This window comes from Zingiber officinale, chromosome 1B (genome assembly GCF_018446385.1).
Source record: "Zingiber officinale cultivar Zhangliang chromosome 1B, Zo_v1.1, whole genome shotgun sequence".
Classification (NCBI taxonomy): Eukaryota; Viridiplantae; Streptophyta; class Magnoliopsida; order Zingiberales; family Zingiberaceae; genus Zingiber; species Zingiber officinale.
The window spans coordinates 7,122,821-7,144,534 of record NC_055986.1 but is presented as its reverse complement, the minus strand read 5'-3'; the positions used below and the strand labels follow the sequence as shown (position 1 = coordinate 7,144,534).

The 21,714-nt window shown below is 42.5% G+C and overlaps 2 protein-coding genes across 2 annotated transcripts; one reads left to right on the top strand and one right to left on the bottom strand.

The window, feature by feature from the left end:
* The first annotated feature begins 13,492 nt into the window (after positions 1–13,492).
* On the top strand, positions 13,493–17,992 carry LOC122048428 (probable 3-hydroxyisobutyrate dehydrogenase-like 2, mitochondrial). Its single transcript, XM_042609998.1, has 4 exons — positions 13,493–14,584; positions 16,055–16,135; positions 16,473–17,286; positions 17,375–17,992. Exon 1 carries the CDS (start codon positions 13,511–13,513, stop codon positions 14,567–14,569), a length of 1,059 nt encoding a protein of 352 aa, XP_042465932.1. The 5' UTR covers positions 13,493–13,510; the 3' UTR covers positions 14,570–14,584; positions 16,055–16,135; positions 16,473–17,286; positions 17,375–17,992.
* Positions 17,993–18,862: 870 nt separating this feature from the next.
* On the bottom strand, positions 18,863–20,578 carry LOC122048419 (scopoletin glucosyltransferase-like). Its single transcript, XM_042609989.1, has one exon. It carries the CDS (start codon positions 20,447–20,449, stop codon positions 18,956–18,958), a length of 1,494 nt encoding a protein of 497 aa, XP_042465923.1. The 5' UTR covers positions 20,450–20,578; the 3' UTR covers positions 18,863–18,955.
* Positions 20,579–21,714: the final 1,136 nt, after the last annotated feature.

The following is a 21,714-nucleotide window of genomic DNA, read 5'->3' as shown; positions in this document are numbered from 1 at the left end:
GTAGCTTTTTCAACAGTCGAACCTTCTTTTTCTAAGCCAATCATTTCTTCTTTAAATCAAAAACCCTAATCACACTAAGAGATCTCATTGTTTCCCCCTCTCCGGTCTCCTCAAATCATTGCACTCATCTTTGCTGCCTCTTTACTTCGTCGACGCCTCACGTCAGTGACGCCACTACTGTTCGCGGTTCGCTGTTCCGTCGACGCCGCTGCCACTGTTGATGTCGCTGCCACTGTGCTCTGTCGGTGATCCTCCACAACAAGCAAAATCTCTTCAATTTTAGGTGAATCTTGTTTCTTATTTCATCTAATTTCTAATTTCACGATTTATACTTGGTGGTACATTAATTATTATGTTGATTGCATAAATTAATAATTTTGATAAATTGACATAGGTTATGGAGAAATTTTTAAAACGAAGTATTGAGTCTTTTAAGAATTCTATGGAAGAAAATAGTAAGAAAAAATATTCTCGCGTTGAATTCAACCCAGATGATGTTGTTAGTGACCCAGGGCTACGCAACCAATTAATGAATTTGATATTTCTATTAGAGATCAGATTCGAAGAGAATATTTGATTAGAGGACCTTGTCAATTATTTGGTCATAGTTATCTCCAAAGACAATTTGGTAAAGAGCATAGAAGTTTCCAAGTTGCTTGGTTTAAAAAATTTTCATGGTTAGAGTACAACATATCAAAAGATGCAGCTTTTTATTTTTGGTGTTATCTCTTTAAAAATTTTCATATAGGATGTCGAGTTGGAGATGAGGCATTTACTAATTCAGGGATGACTAATTGGAGAAAAGCAATGGAAGTATTTAATACGTATGTTGGTGGTGTAGTTGCTGCTCACAATGATACAAGAACACGACTTGAGGCTTTTCAAAATCAACGACAAAGTGTGTCACATTTGCTACAAGCATAGGGGTGTGGAATGAAGGTTGCATATCACACTCGATTAATGACAACTTTAGATGTTACACGCTTTCTTTTGAAACAAGGTTTGTCTTTCCGTGGGCATGACGAGTCATTGAGTTCCTCAAATAAAGGTAACTTTCTTGAATTGATTGAGTGGTATATCCAAAGAAATGATGAGGTTGCCAAGACCATGAATGAAAATCAGTTTAAAACGACCAAGGGATATTCGTTGGGGTTCACATTACATGACTATTATCCGTTTGATGTCTACGTGGACTTCTGTTTTAAAAGTGCTTGAAAATATGTATGATGATGATACTAATGATGATAATAGTGGTATTGCCACTAGTTTGATTGATAAAATGGAGAGTTATGAATTTGTGTTTGTGATGCATTTGATGAAATCTTTATTGGGAATCACAAATGAATTGTCACTTGCCTTACAACAAAAGGATCAAAACATTGTACTGGCTGTCAGTTTGATCAAGACAATGAAAGATCGATTACAAAAATTGAGAGAGGAAGGATGGGAGAATTTTTTTGATGTCGTCAACAAATTTTGTAGTAACCATATGATCCCAGTACCGAATATGGAAGAAATATGAGAACTCGTGGTTGCATCAGACGTAATGGACAAATGATTACTAATTTTCATCACTATCGTGTTCAAATCTTTTGTCAGGTATTATTTTTAAATATTTTATTAAATTTTAATTTTCTAATAATATTTTTTATTCATTTTTTTATTGTTACAATATTAGGTTCTTGATATGATGGTTCAAGAGATGAATAATCGATTTTCAGAATCAAGTATGGAGGTACTTACTTGCATTGCTTGCTTAGATCCAAAGGACTCTTTTTCTCAATTTGATATTGGTAAGTTACTTCACCTTGCTAAACTTTATCCGGAGGACTTTTCATTGACTGATCATGTAATACTTGAGGACCAACTTGAGATTTACATTCAAAATGTACGAGGTGAATTTTCTATGATTGAAGATTTGGGAAGTCTTGCTAAAAAGATGGTTGAAACGGGCAAGAATACAATTTTTTTCATTGGTATATCGTTTGGTCGAGTTAGCATTAGTTTTACCAGTTGCAACTGTTGGTGCAACCTTAGGTCAAGGTTGACTTGGTTGACCTGACTCGAGTTGACCTGACTCGAGTTGTGTTTTGATGTTTGACGATGTTTGACGAGAAGAGAGTTGTATTCTTGATGTTTGACAAGAATAGGTGTTCGGGAGATTGTAGGTGCAACCTTAGGTCAAGGTTGACCTGGTTGACCTGATTCGGGAAAAGTCCAAGCAGGGAGCTTGGCACGCGAAAAGTCCAAGTATGGAGACTTGGCACGGGAAAAGTCCAAGTATGGAGACTTGGCACTGGAAAAGTCCAAGCAGGGAGCTTGGCACGCGAAAAGTCCAAGCAGGGAGCTTGGCATTGGAAAAGTCCAAGTATGGAGACTTGGCACTGGAAAAGTCCAAGCAGGGAGCTTGGCACGCGAAAAGTCCAAGTATGGAGACTTGGCACGGGGAAAGTCCTGGTGAGTGAAACCAGGCAGTGGGAAAGTCCTAACTGGGATGTTAGGCAGTGGGAAAGTCCTAACTGGGATGTTAGGCAGTTGGAAAGTCCTAACTGGGATGTTAGGCAGTGTGGAAAGTCCTGGTGAGTGAAACCAGGCAGTGGGAAAGTCCTAACTGGGATGTTAGGCAGTGGGAAAGTCCTAACTAGGATGTTAGGCAGTTGGAAAGTCCTGGTGAGTGAAACCAGGCAAGGGAAAATCCAGATGGATCAGGGATGATCGGACTTCTGGTGTTGGAAAGTCCAAGTAGGTCAAGAGAGTGATCGGATACTTGGCACGAAGAGGAAAATCCAGATGGATCAGGGATGATCGGACGTCTGGTGTGGAAAAGTCCAAGTAGGTCAAAGGATTGACCGGACACTTGGTGGAGAGTCTTAGCAGGTCAAGGGAGTGACCGGATGCTAAGCATGATATACCAACAGGTCAAGGTTGACCGGATGTTGGCTTGGGAGACTTGGGACTTGGTTTGGGAAAAACCAAGCTCTGGATCGGTCTGCAGACCGATCCAGTGATACGTTTGTGTATCTGATCGGTCTGGTGACCGATCAGATAACAAACAGAAGGCGATCATGGTTCTGTGGGCTTACTGATCGGTCTGGGGACCGATCAGCATGGAGCCTGATCGGTCCCCGGGACCGATCAGGGACGCTGAGGTGGGATCGGTCCAGGGACCGATCAGATTCCACACAGAGAGTTGGGCAACTCTCTGTGAAGCCTTCTGATCGGTCTGGGGACCGATCAGCACAGGGCCTGATCGGTCCCCACGACCGATCAGAGCACGATAGCGGAGTTCGGGAGAAAGCGCTGATCGGTCTGTGGACCGATCAGGCACACTCCTGATCGGTCCACAGACCGATCAGTGACGATCCACTTCCTCCCTGATCGGTCTGCAGACCGATCAGGGTTCTAGCCGTTGCGACGCAACGGCTAGTTTTCTCGCTGTCTTCTTCGCAGGTATAAAAGGATCGAGGGCATCCTCTGTGCGACCACTCTTCTTCCTCCTTCCTGTTGCTAAGTGCTGCTGTGCTTGAGTTTTGTTGAGCTCGTCCAAAGCTTCGCGTGAGCTTCCCCGACTGGAACAGCTGCTGCTGTTAGAGTTTTTGAAGCTGCTGCTTCATCCGGACTCCAGTCGACGAGAAAGCAAGATTGGTAGAGTGCTTGTGTATTCTTATTGTATTTCTTGCTTACTCTTTGTTCTTGTACTCTTTGTTTGCTGTTGCAAACATTTGTGGCGAGGTTTCTCCACCCACAAGGAGTATAGTGTATTAGCCGGTTCTCCGGGGACTCATCCACCGACGGATTGACTGGACTCGTCCACCTTACGGACACGCCGAGGAGTAGGAGCCCTAATCTCCGAACCTCGTTACATCCTTGTGTTAAGGTTTGTTTTTCTTCTCTTTCGTTTCTTTGTATTTTCCGCTGCGCTAACCTAATCGTAGGAAGAAACGAGAAAGATTGGGGTCGGCTATTCACACCCCCCTCTCTAGCCGTACGAAGGATCCCAACAAGTGGTATCAGAGCCAGGTTGCTCTTCATCGGATCAACACCCGTGGGAGCAAAGCTAGAGATGGATCAATTCGGAGAAGACATCACGATTCCACCCTTCTACAACGACAACTTCACATATTGGAAGGTAAGGATGATGTATTTTCTTAGGACTAATATGTTGAACTGGTTTTGTGTACAAGAAGGGTTTTCTCCTCCAATGGATAAAGAAGGAGAGCCTCTAGAGAAGAACAAGTGGACGAAGGAACAAGTCCACCAATCCACGATCAACAATGAGGTAACTAAAACAATTGAATTTTCATTACCTACTAATATTTTGTGTAAGATAGGTAAATACAACAATGCCAAGGAATTGTGGGATAACTTGGCCAAGTACCATGAGGAGAGCTTCACTTCAAGCCATGAAGAGGAGCCTAGTGAGCCAAGTAGCTCACATCATGGAGGGAGCAAATTGGAAGTTGAGGGCTACTCAACATCCAAGGAAGAAGAGGAGGAGAGTTCCTCTTGCTCAAGTTCGGAGCAAGAAGAAGAAGTTTCCACCTCCGGAAGGGTTGAAGAAGAAAGCTCATCTCCATCCACAACCCTAGGTAACTCAAACACTGTGATTTCAAGCAAATTACACATAATGTGTTTTGAGTGTAGGAAACATGGGCACTACAAGAGTAAGTGTCCAAGGAGGGTTAGGAAGACTCCACCGGCACCAAAAGTCAAGGGAGCCGGAGTCCCGACACGCAAAGGCAAGGAGCACGTGGTATGCTTCCAATGCAAGCGAAGGGGACATTATCGGAGTCATTGTCCGAGGGGGAGGCAACCTCACAAGGGCAAGAGACCGAGCACTTCTATAGGGGGAGCTAAGGCAAACCCTAAGGTATCATTTAAGTCTCATTCGTGCAATACTAGTAAGATGCATGCTAGAAATTTTATTGCACTAGTCAATAATGATAAGCATGATAACATTAGAAATCGATACACATGCTTAGGTGCCAAACATGTGAGCCTAGATAAGGATAACACTAGGAAAGCCAACCCTAGAATTACCTCATCTAAGGTTAAGGAGAACCTAGGTAGGAATCCCAAATCAACTAGACACATGCCTAGGAATGCCTCAAAGAAAAATGACAAATCAAAAATTGAGGTACTAGAGAAGGAGAATCAAGTCTTGAGGTCAAGACTTGATAATTTAGAAAAGGCTCTTAAAAACATGGAGAAGTCATCTCTAGGGTTTAAGGGTCAAAAACCAATGTCCAAGGACAAAAAGGGTTTGGGTCACAAACCTAAGTCCCAAATGGTCAAGCCCACTTATCACAATGTTCCATTCGATTATGGAACAAAACCTAGGGCTAGGAAGACCATTACCAAGGTTACAAGGGGAGTCACCCCTATAGTTGACCTTGATGAGACCCAAATGACCAAGGCTTCAAAGCCTAAGAGGGTCATTAGGAGGGTTGCTAGGGAAGTTATCCCTAGTGAATATTTAGTGAACCCAATGAGCTCTAATAGGTATTGGGTTCCTAGGAGCATCTTCTCTACCCCATAGATGGGTTAGAGAGTGTCAACTCCAATAAGAAGGGTAGTTAACCCAACTTTGAGGAAATTGACACTCAAGGAGCATTTTCAAGGTTTTGTTAACCTTTGAAAATGAAATAGAATTACTAGTTACTCCTTAAAGAGTAAATTGTGCCATATTTGAAAAATATCGATTTCAATCTTATTTGGCACAATTTAAGAAAACCTAGAGAAATACCATAATTGGGATTTTGGTTTTCTCTAAGGGATATATGGGCAATCTAGGGTTAGATTCTAAGTTAGCTAAGGCTAAGGATACTTAGATAGGGAATTTAGGTATTTTATTTGTGCTAACTTCCCATGATTGGTTGCCATATGCCATGCCATGACATCATACTTATTTTATTATCATTTGAAATGTCATGATAATGCTTAGGTTATCTATATGTCATGTGTTAGTTTCGTTTCAAACTTTATGCCATGACATCATGACATTGGCACATGCTTTCACTTATGTTATTAATTTATGCCATGTCATCATCTCTTGCATTAAGAATCAATGAAATTGATTTAAGGATAAAAACACATTTTGGTATTGAGATCAAAGTGTAGTTTAGAAAATGCATGAGAACTTAGCCTAAGTTGACCTTAACCCATATCTCACATCAAATTGACTTGAATGTGGTTTGATACACCTTAGATGTGTGTGAGATATTAGGATCATGAGTTAGGATCAAGGTGCATAGTTTTTGTACCTAGATGAGCCTAATTCAAGAAAAGGAGGATCATAGGGAAGCTTGTGTACAAGTCATGTACATTTAGCCCTAAGATTATGGTCCTAAATTCAAATGGTTTTAAAATCATTTTAAAATTGATTTGGAAAACCTTGATGAAGCCATCTTAGTGATTGCATTCATCATTGAACATTGTGATACAAAGTTGACTTAACTTTGAACTATTTCAAAGTTTTTGAATTTTGTATCAAGATTGAAAAATGGAAACTATTCTCATAGAAAACTATTTTTCCATGATAGTATATGTTATGAGGAATGTATCCTCAAAATTTCACATTTTTTCGAATTTTCTGGAATTTTTTAGGAGTTTCTGAATTTCCGGGAAGGGAAATCAGAAATCTCTGATTTCAGAGTGTGGATCGGTCACCGGACCGATCCAGGGAAGTTCTGATCGGTCTGGTGACCGATCAGTGACGATCCAGTGCGATCAGTGAAGCGTGGATCGGTCTGGGGACCGATCCAGGGGGATTCTGATCGGTCTGGGGACCGATCAGTGCGTGCCAGTTTCTGATTTTCAGCTGTTGGTCTGAAATTTCAGCTGGAAGTTGGGTTTTGTGGATTTCTAAAGGTTTGAAACTCGCCAAGACATTGTTGGTGCAATGGTCAAGGGGGAGTTGACTTTTAGGGGGAGTTTTTACTCCTTGAGGATTAGTGATATGGGATTATCACTAAGTTGATTGTTGGGTTTAGTATCAAGGGGGAAATTAAGAGTTTCAAATGAAAGGTATGAGACTTTCATTAGGAAGAAACTCTTGACCTTGATACCCTCCTTGTTCTTTTTGATGTGTGTCAAAAAGGGGAGAGTGTTCATTGGAGAATTATTGGAGAACCCAAGTTAGGTTATCGGGTTAACCTAAGCTAGGGAAAGAATGTCAAGGAATGTTCAAGGAAGAACATTGGAATTCTTTTTGATGTATGTCAAAAAGGGGGAGAATTATTGGAGAACCCAAGTTAGGTTATCGGGTTAACCTAAGGGGAGAATGTCCAGAGAATGTTCAAGGAAAGAACATTGGACATTGGAAGATGGTTGGAAAACCTAAGTTAGGTTATCGGGTTAACCTAACTTGATTTTGGATTTTGTCAAACATCAAAAAGGGGGAGATTGTTGGTGCAACCTTAGGTCAAGGTTGACTTGGTTGACCTGACTCGAGTTGACCTGACTCGAGTTGTGTTTTGATGTTTGACGATGTTTGACGAGAAGAGAGTTGTATTCTTGATGTTTGACAAGAATAGGTGTTCGGGAGATTGTAGGTGCAACCTTAGGTCAAGGTTGACCTGGTTGACCTGATTCGGGAAAAGTCCAAGCAGGGAGCTTGGCACGCGAAAAGTCCAAGCAGGGAGCTTGGCACGCGAAAAGTCCAAGTATGGAGACTTGGCACGGGAAAAGTCCAAGTATGGAGACTTGGCACTGGAAAAGTCCAAGCAGGGAGCTTGGCACGCGAAAAGTCCAAGCAGGGAGCTTGGCATTGGAAAAGTCCAAGTATGGAGACTTGGCACTGGAAAAGTCCAAGCAGGGAGCTTGGCACGCGAAAAGTCCAAGTATGGAGACTTGGCACGGGGAAAGTCCTGGTGAGTGAAACCAGGCAGTGGGAAAGTCCTAACTGGGATGTTAGGCAGTGGGAAAGTCCTAACTGGGATGTTAGGCAGTTGGAAAGTCCTAACTGGGATGTTAGGCAGTGTGGAAAGTCCTGGTGAGTGAAACCAGGCAGTGGGAAAGTCCTAACTGGGATGTTAGGCAGTGGGAAAGTCCTAACTAGGATGTTAGGCAGTTGGAAAGTCCTGGTGAGTGAAACCAGGCAAGGGAAAATCCAGATGGATCAGGGATGATCGGACTTCTGGTGTTGGAAAGTCCAAGTAGGTCAAGAGAGTGATCGGATACTTGGCACGAAGAGGAAAATCCAGATGGATCAGGGATGATCGGACGTCTGGTGTGGAAAAGTCCAAGTAGGTCAAAGGGATTGACCGGACACTTGGTGGAGAGTCTTAGCAGGTCAAGGGAGTGACCGGATGCTAAGCATGATATACCAACAGTCAAGGTTGACCGGATGTTGGCTTGGGAGACTTGGGACTTGGTTTGGGAAAACCAAGCTCGGATCGTCGCAGACCGATCCGGATGTCTGATTGGGTATCGATCGGTGCGGTGACCGATCGGATAACCAATGAAGGCGATCATGGTTCAGGCTTACCGATCGGTCGGGGACCGATCAAGATGGAGCCTGATCGGTCCCCGGGACCGATCAGGACGCCGAGGTGATCGGTCCAGGACCGATCAGATCCCTCCGAGAGTCGGGCAACTCTTCAGTAATCTGATCGGTGCGGGGACCGATCAGGTAGGTCCCCACGATCGATCGGAGCACGATAGCGGAGTTCGGGAGAAAGCGCCGATCGGCCGTGGACCGATCAGACACTCTGATCGGTCCGCACCGATCGGTGACGATCACTTCCTCCGACGGTCTGCGGACCGATCGAGTTCTAGCTGCCGCGACGCAACGCCAGTTTTCTCGCCGCTTCTTCGCAGTATAAAAGGATCGAGGCATCCTCTGCGACCACTCTTCTTCCTCCTTCCTGTTGCTAAGTGCTGCTGTGCTTGAGTTTTGTTGAGCTCGTCCAAAGCTTCGCGTGAGCTTCACCGACTGGAACAGCTGCTGCTGTTAGAGTTTTTGAAGCTGCTGCTTCATCCGGACTCCAGTCGACGAGAAAGCAAGATTGGTAGAGTGCTTGTGTATTCTTATTGTATTTCTTGCTTACTCTTTGTTCTTGTACTCTTTGTTTGCTGTTGTAAACATTTGTGGCGAGGTTTCTCCACCCACAAGGAGTATAGTGTATTAGCCGGTTCTCCGGGGACTCATCCACCGACGGATTGACTGGACTCGTCCACCTTACGGACACGCCGAGGAGTAGGAGCCCTAATCTCCGAACCTCGTTACATCCTTGTGTTAAGGTTTGTTTTTCTTCTCTTTCGTTTCTTTGTATTTTCCGCTGCGCTAACCTAATCGTAGGAAGAAACGAGAAAGATTGGGGTCGGCTATTCACACCCCCCTCTCTAGCCGTACGAAGGATCCCAACAGCAACTACTTTTGTTGAAAGAGTTTTTTCATTGATTGTGGGCATAGATTTGATAATAAGGTGAAATAAGAATGAGAATACAAATGAAACACACCTAATTATATGAGTTTTGTTGATTCCCAAAAATCTAGAAATTATTCCCAAATTGTCATTCCCAAACTCACAGACCAAATATTATCTTTTACTATCATTCTATTCTCTCATTCTCAAATCCATCCTGACGTTGAACAGGATAATGATTATCCTATAGACTGATGAGAATGAGGCTTGATTAGAAGAAAGCAAGAAGAGATAACCGCTGCCTCCAGATCTTTTCGAAAAAAAAAATTTATTTAATATTCGAGAATTAATTTCTCAAACAATTAAATATGTGTTTTTATACACTCTAACATTAAGACTCAAAGAAAGAAAATAAATCTCAACATATATATATATATATATATATATATATATATATATATATATATATATATATATATATATATATATGGCCTTTAATGCTTCACATAATTCAAAAAATGTCTGTAGTGTAGATTGTTCTGCTAGGTTCCGAACGTAGGAATTGATATCCTCAGGTATAGTGTTGGGCAGGCCCAATATATGGGCTGCAGATGTTTTTTGAGCAAAAGTTGTAGCAGCTTGTTCTTTTAACTGGGCCAGTGTTAGATAATTGGCCCGTTGTGGTTTCTTTTCTTCTAATGTTGTGGAAGAGGAAGGAGACCCATGAGTTCCTTCAGTAATTTGTGCATATGTAGGAGTTTCTTCTGATTGTGAGCTAGTTGGCACCATAGTTGTTGTTTTTAATAAAGTGCTAATAAAGAAATTAGCACCAAGTTGAGTCCTGGCAGCATTAAAGGCTTCTTCAAGTGAATAATACCCTTTGAAGAAAGGATGTTCTAAGCCTTGTATGGCCATATTTGTTTCCTCCCAAGTAGCATATACCCCAGCTTGTGGCCCAGAAAAGACTACATAGCAAGAGAATTTCTTGCCTGCTGGCTTTTGTATGGTTGTTAGAAAGTAGTTTGTTAAAGCATTTATGACTGCTATCTTGTGTCCGGAGCTACCAGGGATGGTAGGAATGTGCCAAATGTTATCTATCAAACAGTGTTGAATGTGATCTAGTTTGTCTCTGAATAAAGAGCGAAACTGATCTTCTTGCTGTGTAAACTGTTGTAGTTCTTGTGTTCCAAATCTTAATGTTTTAGTAGCAAACGATGTGCGAACTTTCCTTGGCCGATCCATTACCTAAACAAAAATTGTTAGTGGAGTAAACGAGATAAAGTATCAGCTAAAGAATTGTTAATTCCTTTTATATGTTCCCAGTGAATACGTAAACCTTTATTAATAATATTATCTGTGAATTTTAGCCATCTCTTAGTACTTAATCCTTTTCTTAATCCTTTAGTTTGTTGGCTATACTTGACTATAGCTTCGCAGTCGGTTCGAATGGTAATTTCTTGCTTATTACAAATGAATAATCTGAAGGCTTCTAGACAATAAATAACTGCTAATATTTCAAAATCTAACGAGGTAAGATGTCCTTTTTCTTGAAATTTTCCAGAGGCATATCTGCATAAGGTTTCTGTAGTTTTAGGATCATACTTGGATGTTTTTCTAAATAAAATTCCTCCCCATCCTGTTTCACATCCATCTGTTTCGATGACTAAGTAGTCAGCATCAAGTGGTAGTGTTAACATGGGAATTGTTTTTACTAATTCTTTAATCTGTTTTACAAGTGCTATATCTTGTTGATTAAAGTGTTTTTGTCCTGTTAAGGAGGTTTTGTTGTATAAGGGGCCGCTGATTTTTCCTATATTTTTTAAATAAGGTCTAGCATAATTTAGGAGTCCTAAAAAGGCTCTTAGAGTTTTAGTGTCTTCCATCTTATCTGGAAAAGCAAGGATTTTAGCAGAGATATGAGGTTGAAGGGCTATTTGTCCCTGTCCTATTTCTGCTCCTAAGAAATCAATATGAGTAGTGGCTATTGTCATTTTCTTTCGAGAAATAATCAGACCATGTTTCTCAAATAAATTAAATATAATATGAAGATGAGCATAATGTTCTTGTTTAGTCTTAGAGAAAACTAAAATATCATCTATATACACACAAGTGAAGAGAGAAAAATCTCAAAAAATGTCATCCATTTTCCTTTGGAATATTTGAGGAGCGACCTTAAGGCCAAAAGGCATAACAAGCCACTCAAAATGTCCTTCGGGACAGGAAAATGCTGTCCATTCAATGGACTCAGGATGCATTTTAACTTGCCAAAATCCTGATTTCATGTCAAATTTTGAGTACCATTTTGAGTTTTGGATTTTATTTAAGAGTTGGTTTGTGTTGTGAATTTTATAACCGTCTTCTTGACAATTATCATTTAGTCTCTTGTAATTAAATACCATTCTAGATTGGCCACGTTTTTGTTCTGATCCTTTATTAACTATAAAAGCTGGACTTCGGTGCCTAGATGTAGACCTTTGAATGGCTCCTAAAGTTAAGAGTTGGTTAATATGCATTTTGCATTCTTCAGTTTCCCAATTTGTATATTTTAAGTCTTGGGTCTTAATTGTAAGGTCTGGATTAATGATTGATAGCTTGCAGTATACTTTATCTCTGTCCCAATATTTAGTAGGATTTTCTCCAATTATTTCTAATTTTTCTAATCTAGAAATGAGAGAGTCTAAATCAGGTTTATGTGTGTTTATTAATTGAAGTAACTGTTGTGGGAGTATAAGATCATATGGGATACAGGTGTCATCAGTTATAGGGCTTGACCAGCCAAGTGGGGCTAGTTTTCCGAGTCTTGGTAGTCAGAAAAAGCTAGGGCACAGGTCTGGTTATCCGGTTGTGTCTTCTTACTAGGTTGTTTACAGGCATTTTTAGGAGAACATTGACAAGATGTGTTTTCTGAAGGTAGAAGTTCTATGTGGGATTTTGTATTTAAGGGATGGACAATAGAGGGATAGTCTGATACTATTGGAGATATTATGGGTGAGGAAAAGAAAAGAGCATAATATTTAGTTAGAAGACAAGCTCTATCTGATGCTACCAGAAAATTTAAACCTAGGATTAAATGAATATTAGGATGTAAGAGTGGCTTAATCCATAGCTTAGGAAGTGAGAGTGGTGTGCCGTATTTACCACAGTTGTCATAAAATCTTAGATGGGTGTTAGTAACAAATTGCGTGCAAGCTAACTGTTGGCCATCAAATTGTGTACTTAGTAATGGTTGTGATGCTGTTTTTATAAAAGTTTTTGGTAAGACAGAAAGAAGTGTATTTTCATCTATGGTGGAGTTGGTAGCTCCACTATCTAAAAAGGCATGTAGGGTGAATTCATGGCCATGGATATTTACTAGACATTTGACTCTAATGTCTAAAGTTTTTCCTGTATTACATATACTAGAGGCTTTTATAAAGACTAGATCTCGATCTATTACATCTGTTGGTATAAGTTGTAAACCTTTTCCTTTATCAAGGGTAACCTGAGAAGAAGAATGTGGAGGAAGATTTTCTTTTATTTGTTTATCTAGGATCTCAATTTCTGTTTCTAATTTATTAATACGTGTTTCTAATACAGAAACTCTTGTTTCTAATAAAAAATTTCTAGTTCCTCCTTTAGAGAGCTGGCTTATAGGTATCGTAATAGAGAATAGTTGTTGAAGACAAAGATTACAGGCTTGTTTTTTACATATTTTGCAGGTTCCTCTTTTGTCTAAAGAAGGATAATAACTACAAAAGAAACAAGGAATGTTATCAGTTCCTGTTTTGAGTATCCACTCATGTATGCAGTTAAGTTCTTCTGTAGTCTTATTATTAAGTTGTTTAAACATTAGATTTGTATCTGGAAATAGAGAGTTTTCCCATAATTCATATATATATATATATATATATATATATATATATATATATATATATATATATATATATATATAGACTCAAATTCTAAATTTGATAAAGAAATAAAAGGAATCATAATAAAATAAAAAAGACTTATAATTCTAAAATCCTTAAATAGATTAAAATTTTTAAAAAATAAAAAATATTAAAAATATCAAAAATACCTCCGTGGACCCTCATCACCACATCAATAGATTTTCCAGTTAATTGATTGAACCGGCCGGTTCAATTGTACAGCTCGCGAGGATGATGATGGTATTGGTAGATTGGCGTTGTGGCCTTGCGGGTCTTCGTTTCCCTCGTCGCCTGGCTAGTCGACGAGGTGTCTGTGGTTTTGTCGCTATGGAGTCAGGCATGGAATTGGAACGGAACGGAGCTTATCCTCAACCCATCCACCCAGGTCTCACTCGGATCGGTTGGATCGGCGTTGGCGTCATGGGCGCCGCCATGGCCGCTCGCCTTTGCACCGCCGGCTACTCCGTCTCCGTGTACGCCCGCACCCCCTCCAAGGCCGAGCACCTCCGCAGTGTCGGCGCCCACTTCGTTCCCTCTCCAGCCGACGCTTCCCGCGGCGCTGATGTCGTATTCACCATGGTCGGCCATCCATCCGATGTCCGCGAGACCCTCCTCCACCCCGCCACCGGTGCCCTCGCCGCCCTCCCCCCTGGTGGAGTCGCGGTAGACTGCACCAGCAGCGATCCGACCCTCGCGCGCGAGATCGAGGCGGCGGCGGCGGCCAAGGGGTGCTGGACTGTGGACGCGCCGGTCTCGGGCGGGGACGTCGGGGCCAAGGATGGCACGCTGGCTATCCTCGCCGGCGGCAATGAGGGGGTAGTTCGATGGCTGTCGCCGCTGTTCGAGAAGCTTGGTACGGTTACGTGGATGGGGCCGGCGGGGAGCGGGCAGAGCAGCAAGATCGCTAACCAGATCGCTATCAGTGGCACCATCCTGGGACTCAGTGAGGCAATGGTGTTTGCGGAACGGGCCGGACTGGACGTCCCTCTGTTCTTGGACGCGGTGCGTGGTGGGGCGGCGGGGTCGAGAGCGTTGGAAATCTTCGGGAAGAGGATGACGATGAGGGATTTTGCTCCCGGCGGATTTGCAGAGTACGTGGTGAAAGACTTAGGGATGGGATTGAGAAGAGGAGAGGGCGAGGGAAAGGAGGAAGCGGTGAAGGACGTGGTGTTGCCGGGGACGGCATTGTGCCAGCAATTGTACCTGGCGATGGTGGCCAATGGAGACGGGAAGATGGGCAGCCATGGGCTGATCACTGTCATCCAGAGACTCGACGGAAAGCAGCCATAGATGCTGCACATGGAGGTACATTTCGAGTTCTTTTATAGAATGCACGAGACTTGTTTGAGCAATTGCTCTATCTTCCTATGGCTTCCATTTCATCCTGTTCTACTTTTCTTACTTGTAAACTAGAGAAATAGAAATTACCTGCATAATGAAACTAGAGATTTCATCATTAGTTGGTTGTAATGGTTTTACTCAAACAAGTAGTTGGTAATCTTGATTGCAGTACCCATTACCATGCTTATTTGATGCAATGTGTTACCAATCAATTCATTGTTGTCTTTGGTTGAATGACTGATTTGGGTCCTTATGAGTATATTTTAACAATAAAAGTTTTAGTGTTCAATGCGTGAAGTGATGCTGACACGGGATAGAGGCTTGGCAATGATATTCCCTTTGCTTTATTGGAAAAGAAAAATCTTCATTGACTAAACTAGATTTTGAACATCCAAAATGAACGTGGTCGAGGATAAATAAGACTTAGATGATGTAGGGATTGAATTGTATTTGAAAATTTTGAAATTATGTTGGCTTATATCCACAATGTCAGAGATGCATTTAACTAGCAAAGTTTAGTTATACTACAATCTCTAATACTCAAGCTTAGCCTATTTAGCTTATATCCATTAACCATCATATGAAGTAATCCTGAGTATTATTATTTACAAGTTTTTATTCAAAAGATTAAAACAAAATCAAACATGGGATATGACATTCAATAAATATAGGATTTTGCTGCCGTTTGTCTTCCGTTGGTAGGACAACAGAGAGGGAGGAGCAATAAGGTAGAAGGGAGTAGAGATAGGTAAACCAAGATAAATTCTTAAATAAAAGAGAGGAGTACGTAGCAGAGATGTAGAGAAAAGAAGATATCACTAGAGTAGGTAGAGAGAGGAGTGGAGGATTGAGAGAACTTGATGGTCTTCATTAAAAAAAATTATTCTCTGTGAAATTATGTTAGGATGCGCTTATTGTTAGGCTTGAGCCATCATTCTCATTTTCTCAAATCAAAGTGTCAACTAGTCAATACATGTCTTAATCCACTTGGCCGCTGGACCAATGCAGAAGAGGTTTATGACAAGGAGGTTTGCCTCTTCATTCTCATGGTGGACTTCCTTCACAAGATGCTTATTGACACGGGATTCGTGAACAAGCAGCTGAGAGTGCTATAGATTGTGGCAATTCCATGGTTCTATGCAGAGGACATGTTCATTTTTTTTTTGCCAAGGACTCATACTTGATTGCTATGTAGTATGTTTGTGTGCGCGCACATATATTTTTGCTATAATCTTGTTTCCCTTAACTATTAGTGTATATTTAATGATGAAGTCAACTAGTTTCCATCTAAGCTTACATTGGTTGCATCTTTCATTTAATATTTTTTAATATTTGGCCTGCATTTATTGTAATTAGTTTAGGAAACTGTAATTAGTCAAAAAACAAACTTCTTTCTCCTAATGCTGATCTTATCTATCGCATGATTTGCAACAGGGAACACAATCAGCAAACTCAGAGCTGAGACCTCTATAGTAGTAAAATAAATGATCCAGAGATCAGGCATCCAATTTTATGGTAACTTTTTTCTTTCTTCGTATATTATGTATCCGGATGAGTTGACTGTAATCACCGTGGTGTGTTTATGAAGTGAGACTTTCAAAAACCAGTATTGTTACTATATAATATTTCTGTCAAATGGTTCTTGAAACTAGTCATGGATTCATGTAACTAGCAAGTAGCAATCATATCAAGCATAGCAATCATATCAATCAAAGTAGTTGCTTACAAGAACAACAAAGTGCGTCCACGTACTTTATTGGGCTAACCAATCTTATATATATATTTTTAATTTCCTTTTGCTTCTTTACATTTCGTATATCTTTTTTTTTCTTTGTTTTTTGGTAATATGCAGGTAAGCTTTGGATTGCGTGCAGCTAGTCATTATTGTTGGACCGCATTCCAAGTGATCAAAGGATATGGGGCAGAAAACAACAAGATTGTAGCTATAATTTTGCTGATTACGTATATCTTCTCTTCACATTTGCTTATCCAAAAATCTAACAAGGTTGCGTCTGTTAACTCGAAAACAGGGGAATTCTTATTTTAACCAAAAACATGAAGCAAATGGCCATAAGACATTACATCTGACTTGGAACTTTGCAGCGCATGAGAATTCAGCAAATGCAGAGTTTTTCTTTCAAATTTCCGGTCGATAAGCTTGACAGTAGCCAATCTCACCTGTTCCACTGGCCATCATCGAAGTTCTTTGAGTAGCTCTCTTCATCATAGCCAAATCTGAGTGGCTTTGAGCAGCAGATGCCCTTGCCTTTCTTCATCAATCTCTTGAGAATACTGAGCCAGTTGATCCTCTGCCTCCTCTCGTAATCTCCATCTTCTTCCTCTTCCTGTCCGAGGAGGTGAAACTGGGATTGATCTCGCGGAACCAGGCAGCAGGAGTGAGGGTTGATGCAGCTGCCGAGGAAGGAAGAGCCTGCTGGGGAATCCATGGATCAATTCCAGACTTGATGCAAACGGAAGGGATGGTACTCCAAGATTCAAAAGAGGATGGTTTGGAAGTAATTACACATGGACTTAGCTTGGCATTCTGTGCGAGTGCCCATATGCATCAAGGCTTATTATTATCATCAGCGTCTTTTTGTGCAAAGATCAAACACTGGTGCAATATCAAATTATTGACGTGGTGGAATGCATACCTGCACGGCACAGTGAGTTTTATAAAATCCAAAACGTTATGATCGCCCTTTCTATTTTGCATTGCATCATTATTCTACTTAACCTTCTTGCTAATTTTAGGGTTTCTAAATCGCTCTCCAGGAAAAGCTTCTTCTTCATATTGGTAAGTAAATCTTCCTTGAACCCCAAGCTGTTTCACTATGGTGATGAGAAATTAATCAATTTTGGTTTACTTAGAATCATTTTTAGTTTGATAAGGATTTTCAGTGACATTGTAAACTGTGATATTACCGTAATAATAAAGAATAAACTGTGATATTACCGTAATAATAAAGAAGAGAAAAAGACTAAAGAGGATGCAGAGAACAGCTAAGCAATGCCCCAAATAATTTGGGTGTAAGTATGAAGGTGCGGACCAAAGGGGACAACGTTGATGGATTGGAATGGACAAGTGATCGGCGACTTCTTCGGAATGCTCACAATGTCCCAAGGGACTCATTCAAAATCAGTCACTTTATTTTATTTTGGGTAAAGCTGGAAAGCTAGACAAATTTATAAATTTCATTTATGTGAATATGAGCGATCAATGTAATGATTATTTTTAATTTTTCTAATTGTCCTTGAAGATCATGCATCTTGAAGATTTCACTAATAGTCTTAACATTTTCATAGATATGTAATAGATAGACACCATAATTGTTAATAGAAATGTCATAACTATGGTCTTTAAGACTCAAATTAATGATTGAAATCGATCAGTCTTCTTAAGTATCTCTCAATCTACCCATAAAATACTAAGGTATGTTGGATTTTTGCTGAAAAAGGATCTCGCTCCCTCGTTTTTATACTTTTTACTGCTCACTACATCTCTAAAAACTTAAGCATAAAAGGAGACAACTCTGATGCCCTCTAATATGTTTATTCCTGTGTTTGCAGGTTAGATCTCTGTGAAGGCCTACTTTGGTACCCACCTAGTAGGTGGATTTCTCCTTCTCCAGCAACAATGGGTCCCAAAATTTGTAACCATCGGACTGATCGGATAAAAAAAAAAATCTCCTAATTACTCTCACTTTTTTACCCGGGCTACATTCCTCTCTTTCTCATCTATTTTTTTCTTTTTTTCATAGAAAATTCAGCCGTTCATTCTCGTTGTCGGTGTCAGGCCTCCGGATTATATAGCCCGGGTAGGTCATAAGGTGGCTCCACCCTTGTCTAGCACGTCTGTTTTTGATTCTATTGGATAGTCATTATGCAAGGCCGACCCCATTTTCTTGGCCATGTTCTCAACCCTTGGCCCGAACATTACTGAGCAATAGTGACAGCAACTTGTGTTTCACAACTAGAAAATTGATGTGCGATGTAATATAAAATAGTAATATTATATTAAAGTTACCACTTACAGCAGAACTTAATGATATTTATAATATAATTTGAAATACGCACAGTGCAATTTGCAACGGTATAATAAAATTTGATAGTTGCAAGACCAGAGGATCTCCTCTGGGGAGAAATACTAGTAATATATATATATATATATATATATATATATATATATATATATATATATATATATATATATATATATAACTAATAGGAGATGCCATTCAATTATTCCAATTGCCAATTTGTTGTAAAAGTCGTAGAAACAGAATACAAGGCAACGAAAAAGGAATACGCAAGTCAACGATCACACTGCTAAATCTAAATGTCTACCGCCTCACCGGCGGCGGACTTCTTGTTGTCGTGCCAGACGTATATATCCTCTATCAAATCGTTCAAACCCTTGTCGGACGAACCGCCCTTCGCTACCGCCGCTCTCGCCTTCTCCGCGAGCTCCCTCGACCGCCTTCTCATTCCCTCGGCCGTCTCCCCAGCGTCCATGATGCTCCCAATCGCTTTTGCCAGCTCCGCTGCCATCACGATCGTCTGATTTGGATCCGTCGCGCTCCTTATTTTGTCGGACACTTGGACGCCCACGCGGAATCGCTCCACCACCAGCTTCTCGTTTATAAACTGCTCCGTCCCGATCGGCCACGTCACCATCGGCAACCCGGAGGAGACGCCCTCCAGAATCGAGTTCCACCCGCAGTGCGTCACGAACGCGCCGATAGCGGCGTGGCTGAGCAGCTCTACTTGCGGGGCCCACCCCCAAAGAACAAGCCCGCGGCCCTTCACCCGCTGCTCGAATCCATGCGGCATCCATTCGGTTCCGTCCGCCTCGCGCACCACCCACAAGAATGGGTGGCCGGAAGCCTCTAGCCCAAGCGCCATCTCCCCGAGTTGCTCGCCCGTGAACTGGCTCCAGCTACCGAAGCAGGCGTACACCACCGAACTCGGCTTCTGCTCGCTGAGCCACGAGAGGCAACGTGCTCTGTTCCCGACGGCGGAAGGGTCGGCGCCGCCACCTCGAACCCCGAAGCTGCGGGATTCAGAATCATTCAGGGAGATAGGGCCCACGAACCAGGGCTTAATTTCGAACACTCGTCGGAAGTAATCGAGGTAGATCCCCTCAAACTCGGCAAAGCTGTTGATGATGAGGCCGAGGCTTGCTTTGTAGTCTTCGGAGGCTTCTTTGATGAGGCTACCGAAGACAGTATCCTGGACGAGGTAGACGGGGAGCTCAGATCGAGCTAGTAACAACGGGTGAGGGAGGTCCTGGATGGGAATGCGCTCGTCGTCGCGGGCGACGTCCTTGAACGGCCGGTTCTCCAATACATTCTGCGAGACACAGTAAGCCAGGAGCCCCACCGCGCCGAACGTGATGCGCGGGATGCCGAGTTTGCGAGCGATATCTATAGTCCACGGGAAATGGGCGTCGGCGACAATCGCATCCGGGCGGTGGAGCCCGAGCAGGTGTTCGAGGGTGGGGCGGGTGAAGGGGATGGCGTAGTCGATCTTGTGGCACTCAGAGGGGGGCAGTGCGCTGATGTTCTCTACGCCCGGAGGGAGGCCGGACTCCGCTGACGGGAAGGGGTATTCGAGTAGCTGGATCCAGAGGCCGGCGGCGGCTGCGGCGTCGACGGTGGCGCGGACGAGGGCGGCGTTGCAGGGGGTGGCTAGGATGGTGGAATCGACTCCGCGGACGGCAAGGAAGCGGGCAATGTCGACCAAAGGGATCAGGTGACCTGAGGCAAAGTAGGGAACGAAGAAGAGACGGAGTGGCCTCCGATCGGCGGCGTCGGCGACTGAATCCATCGCTAGTCTCGAAGGTATTCGGTGAACTCTGTTTCCATTGAAATTGCTTCGTTATAGCTGTGAACTACTAAATCGTGTGGTTGAACCTGAACCTGTGCTCGGTCCGGTTCGATTTGGTTTGAATAATTGATCCGCACTCGACGGTTCAAAAATAAAAATCTACGTTGGGTCCATAATAATAAATTTATTACTAAATACCAATTTTCATTATAATTAAATATTTTAATCAATTTTAATGTTTTTAAATCGACAATTTTAATTCTTTAATCAATTGATTTTCTGATACGTACTTTCCAAATTAATTGATTAAAGATTGATCCGGTTGTAAGTACTGGTCCCCTGTCCGATGGAGTCAACGCCACATGAAAGTTAAAGTGGCAGGTGGCCGGGCGGAGAGGGTGGGTTCGACCGGCCGGGTGACCGGCCGTTGTCTAGTTGGTGATTAAAGGCGTCTCATCGAAAGTCAGGGTTCCGGCGCTCAACGGACAAGATCGCAGGGCCGATCGGACTGCACGCTCGGCCAAAGCCATCAGGTAGCATACTGCTAAGTCTCCACAAAGCACGTGATTGAGAATCACCCTAAGTAAACCACCGTATACGTCCGGCCGGATGTCGTGGAAGCTGACCGACCGGACGATCTCCAGGGAGTAAGGGCAAAAGGACAAGTGACATCTTTTTCTGACAGCGGGTATGTTTCACATGTAGACCATACTCCAAATCTTATGATAGGTGGTTTCGCTGTCCCATCGAGGACATGCTTAGACTGTAGCAGTATGGGTCAAGTAAGCTCACTGACAAGCCCTTACTGGGGTATGGGCCGCAGACATGTGTACACCTCGGTATGTGTACACTCGCTTCTCCACGACCCTATATAAAGGCCCTCATCCTTCGCCGGAGATATGCGTTCTAATATTTGGAGAGCCACTTTTTCACTGCTTGCTTGCCTGACTTGAGCGTCGGAGGGTCGTCGCCGGGAACCCCTTCCCGGCCCGACTTTTGTGCAGGCTCGCCGGAGATTCGTGCGACCAGATGGAGGCCTACGCCATCGACTAGGAGAGCGCCACGTGCCCAGCGTCCGTTGGTTCAGTGATTCGGACAGGATCAATTTGGCGCCGTTTGTGGGAACCGCTCCTGCATCCGAACGGAAACAATGGACGAGGCTGGACGACAGCACACGGTGACGCTTTCCACGGAGGAACTCGACGCGCTGATCGAGTTGAGGGCCGCTAAGCTCGTCGAACAAAAACAGAAGGCACCAGCCGAGC

Excerpts from the sequence above, each read along its gene's own strand:
- LOC122048428 (XM_042609998.1), top strand. The coding sequence starts at position 13,511 with ATGATGATGGTATTGGTAGATTGGCGTTGTGGCCTTGCGGGTCTTCGT.
- LOC122048419 (XM_042609989.1), bottom strand. The coding sequence starts at position 20,449 with ATGGATTCAGTCGCCGACGCCGCCGATCGGAGGCCACTCCGTCTCTTC.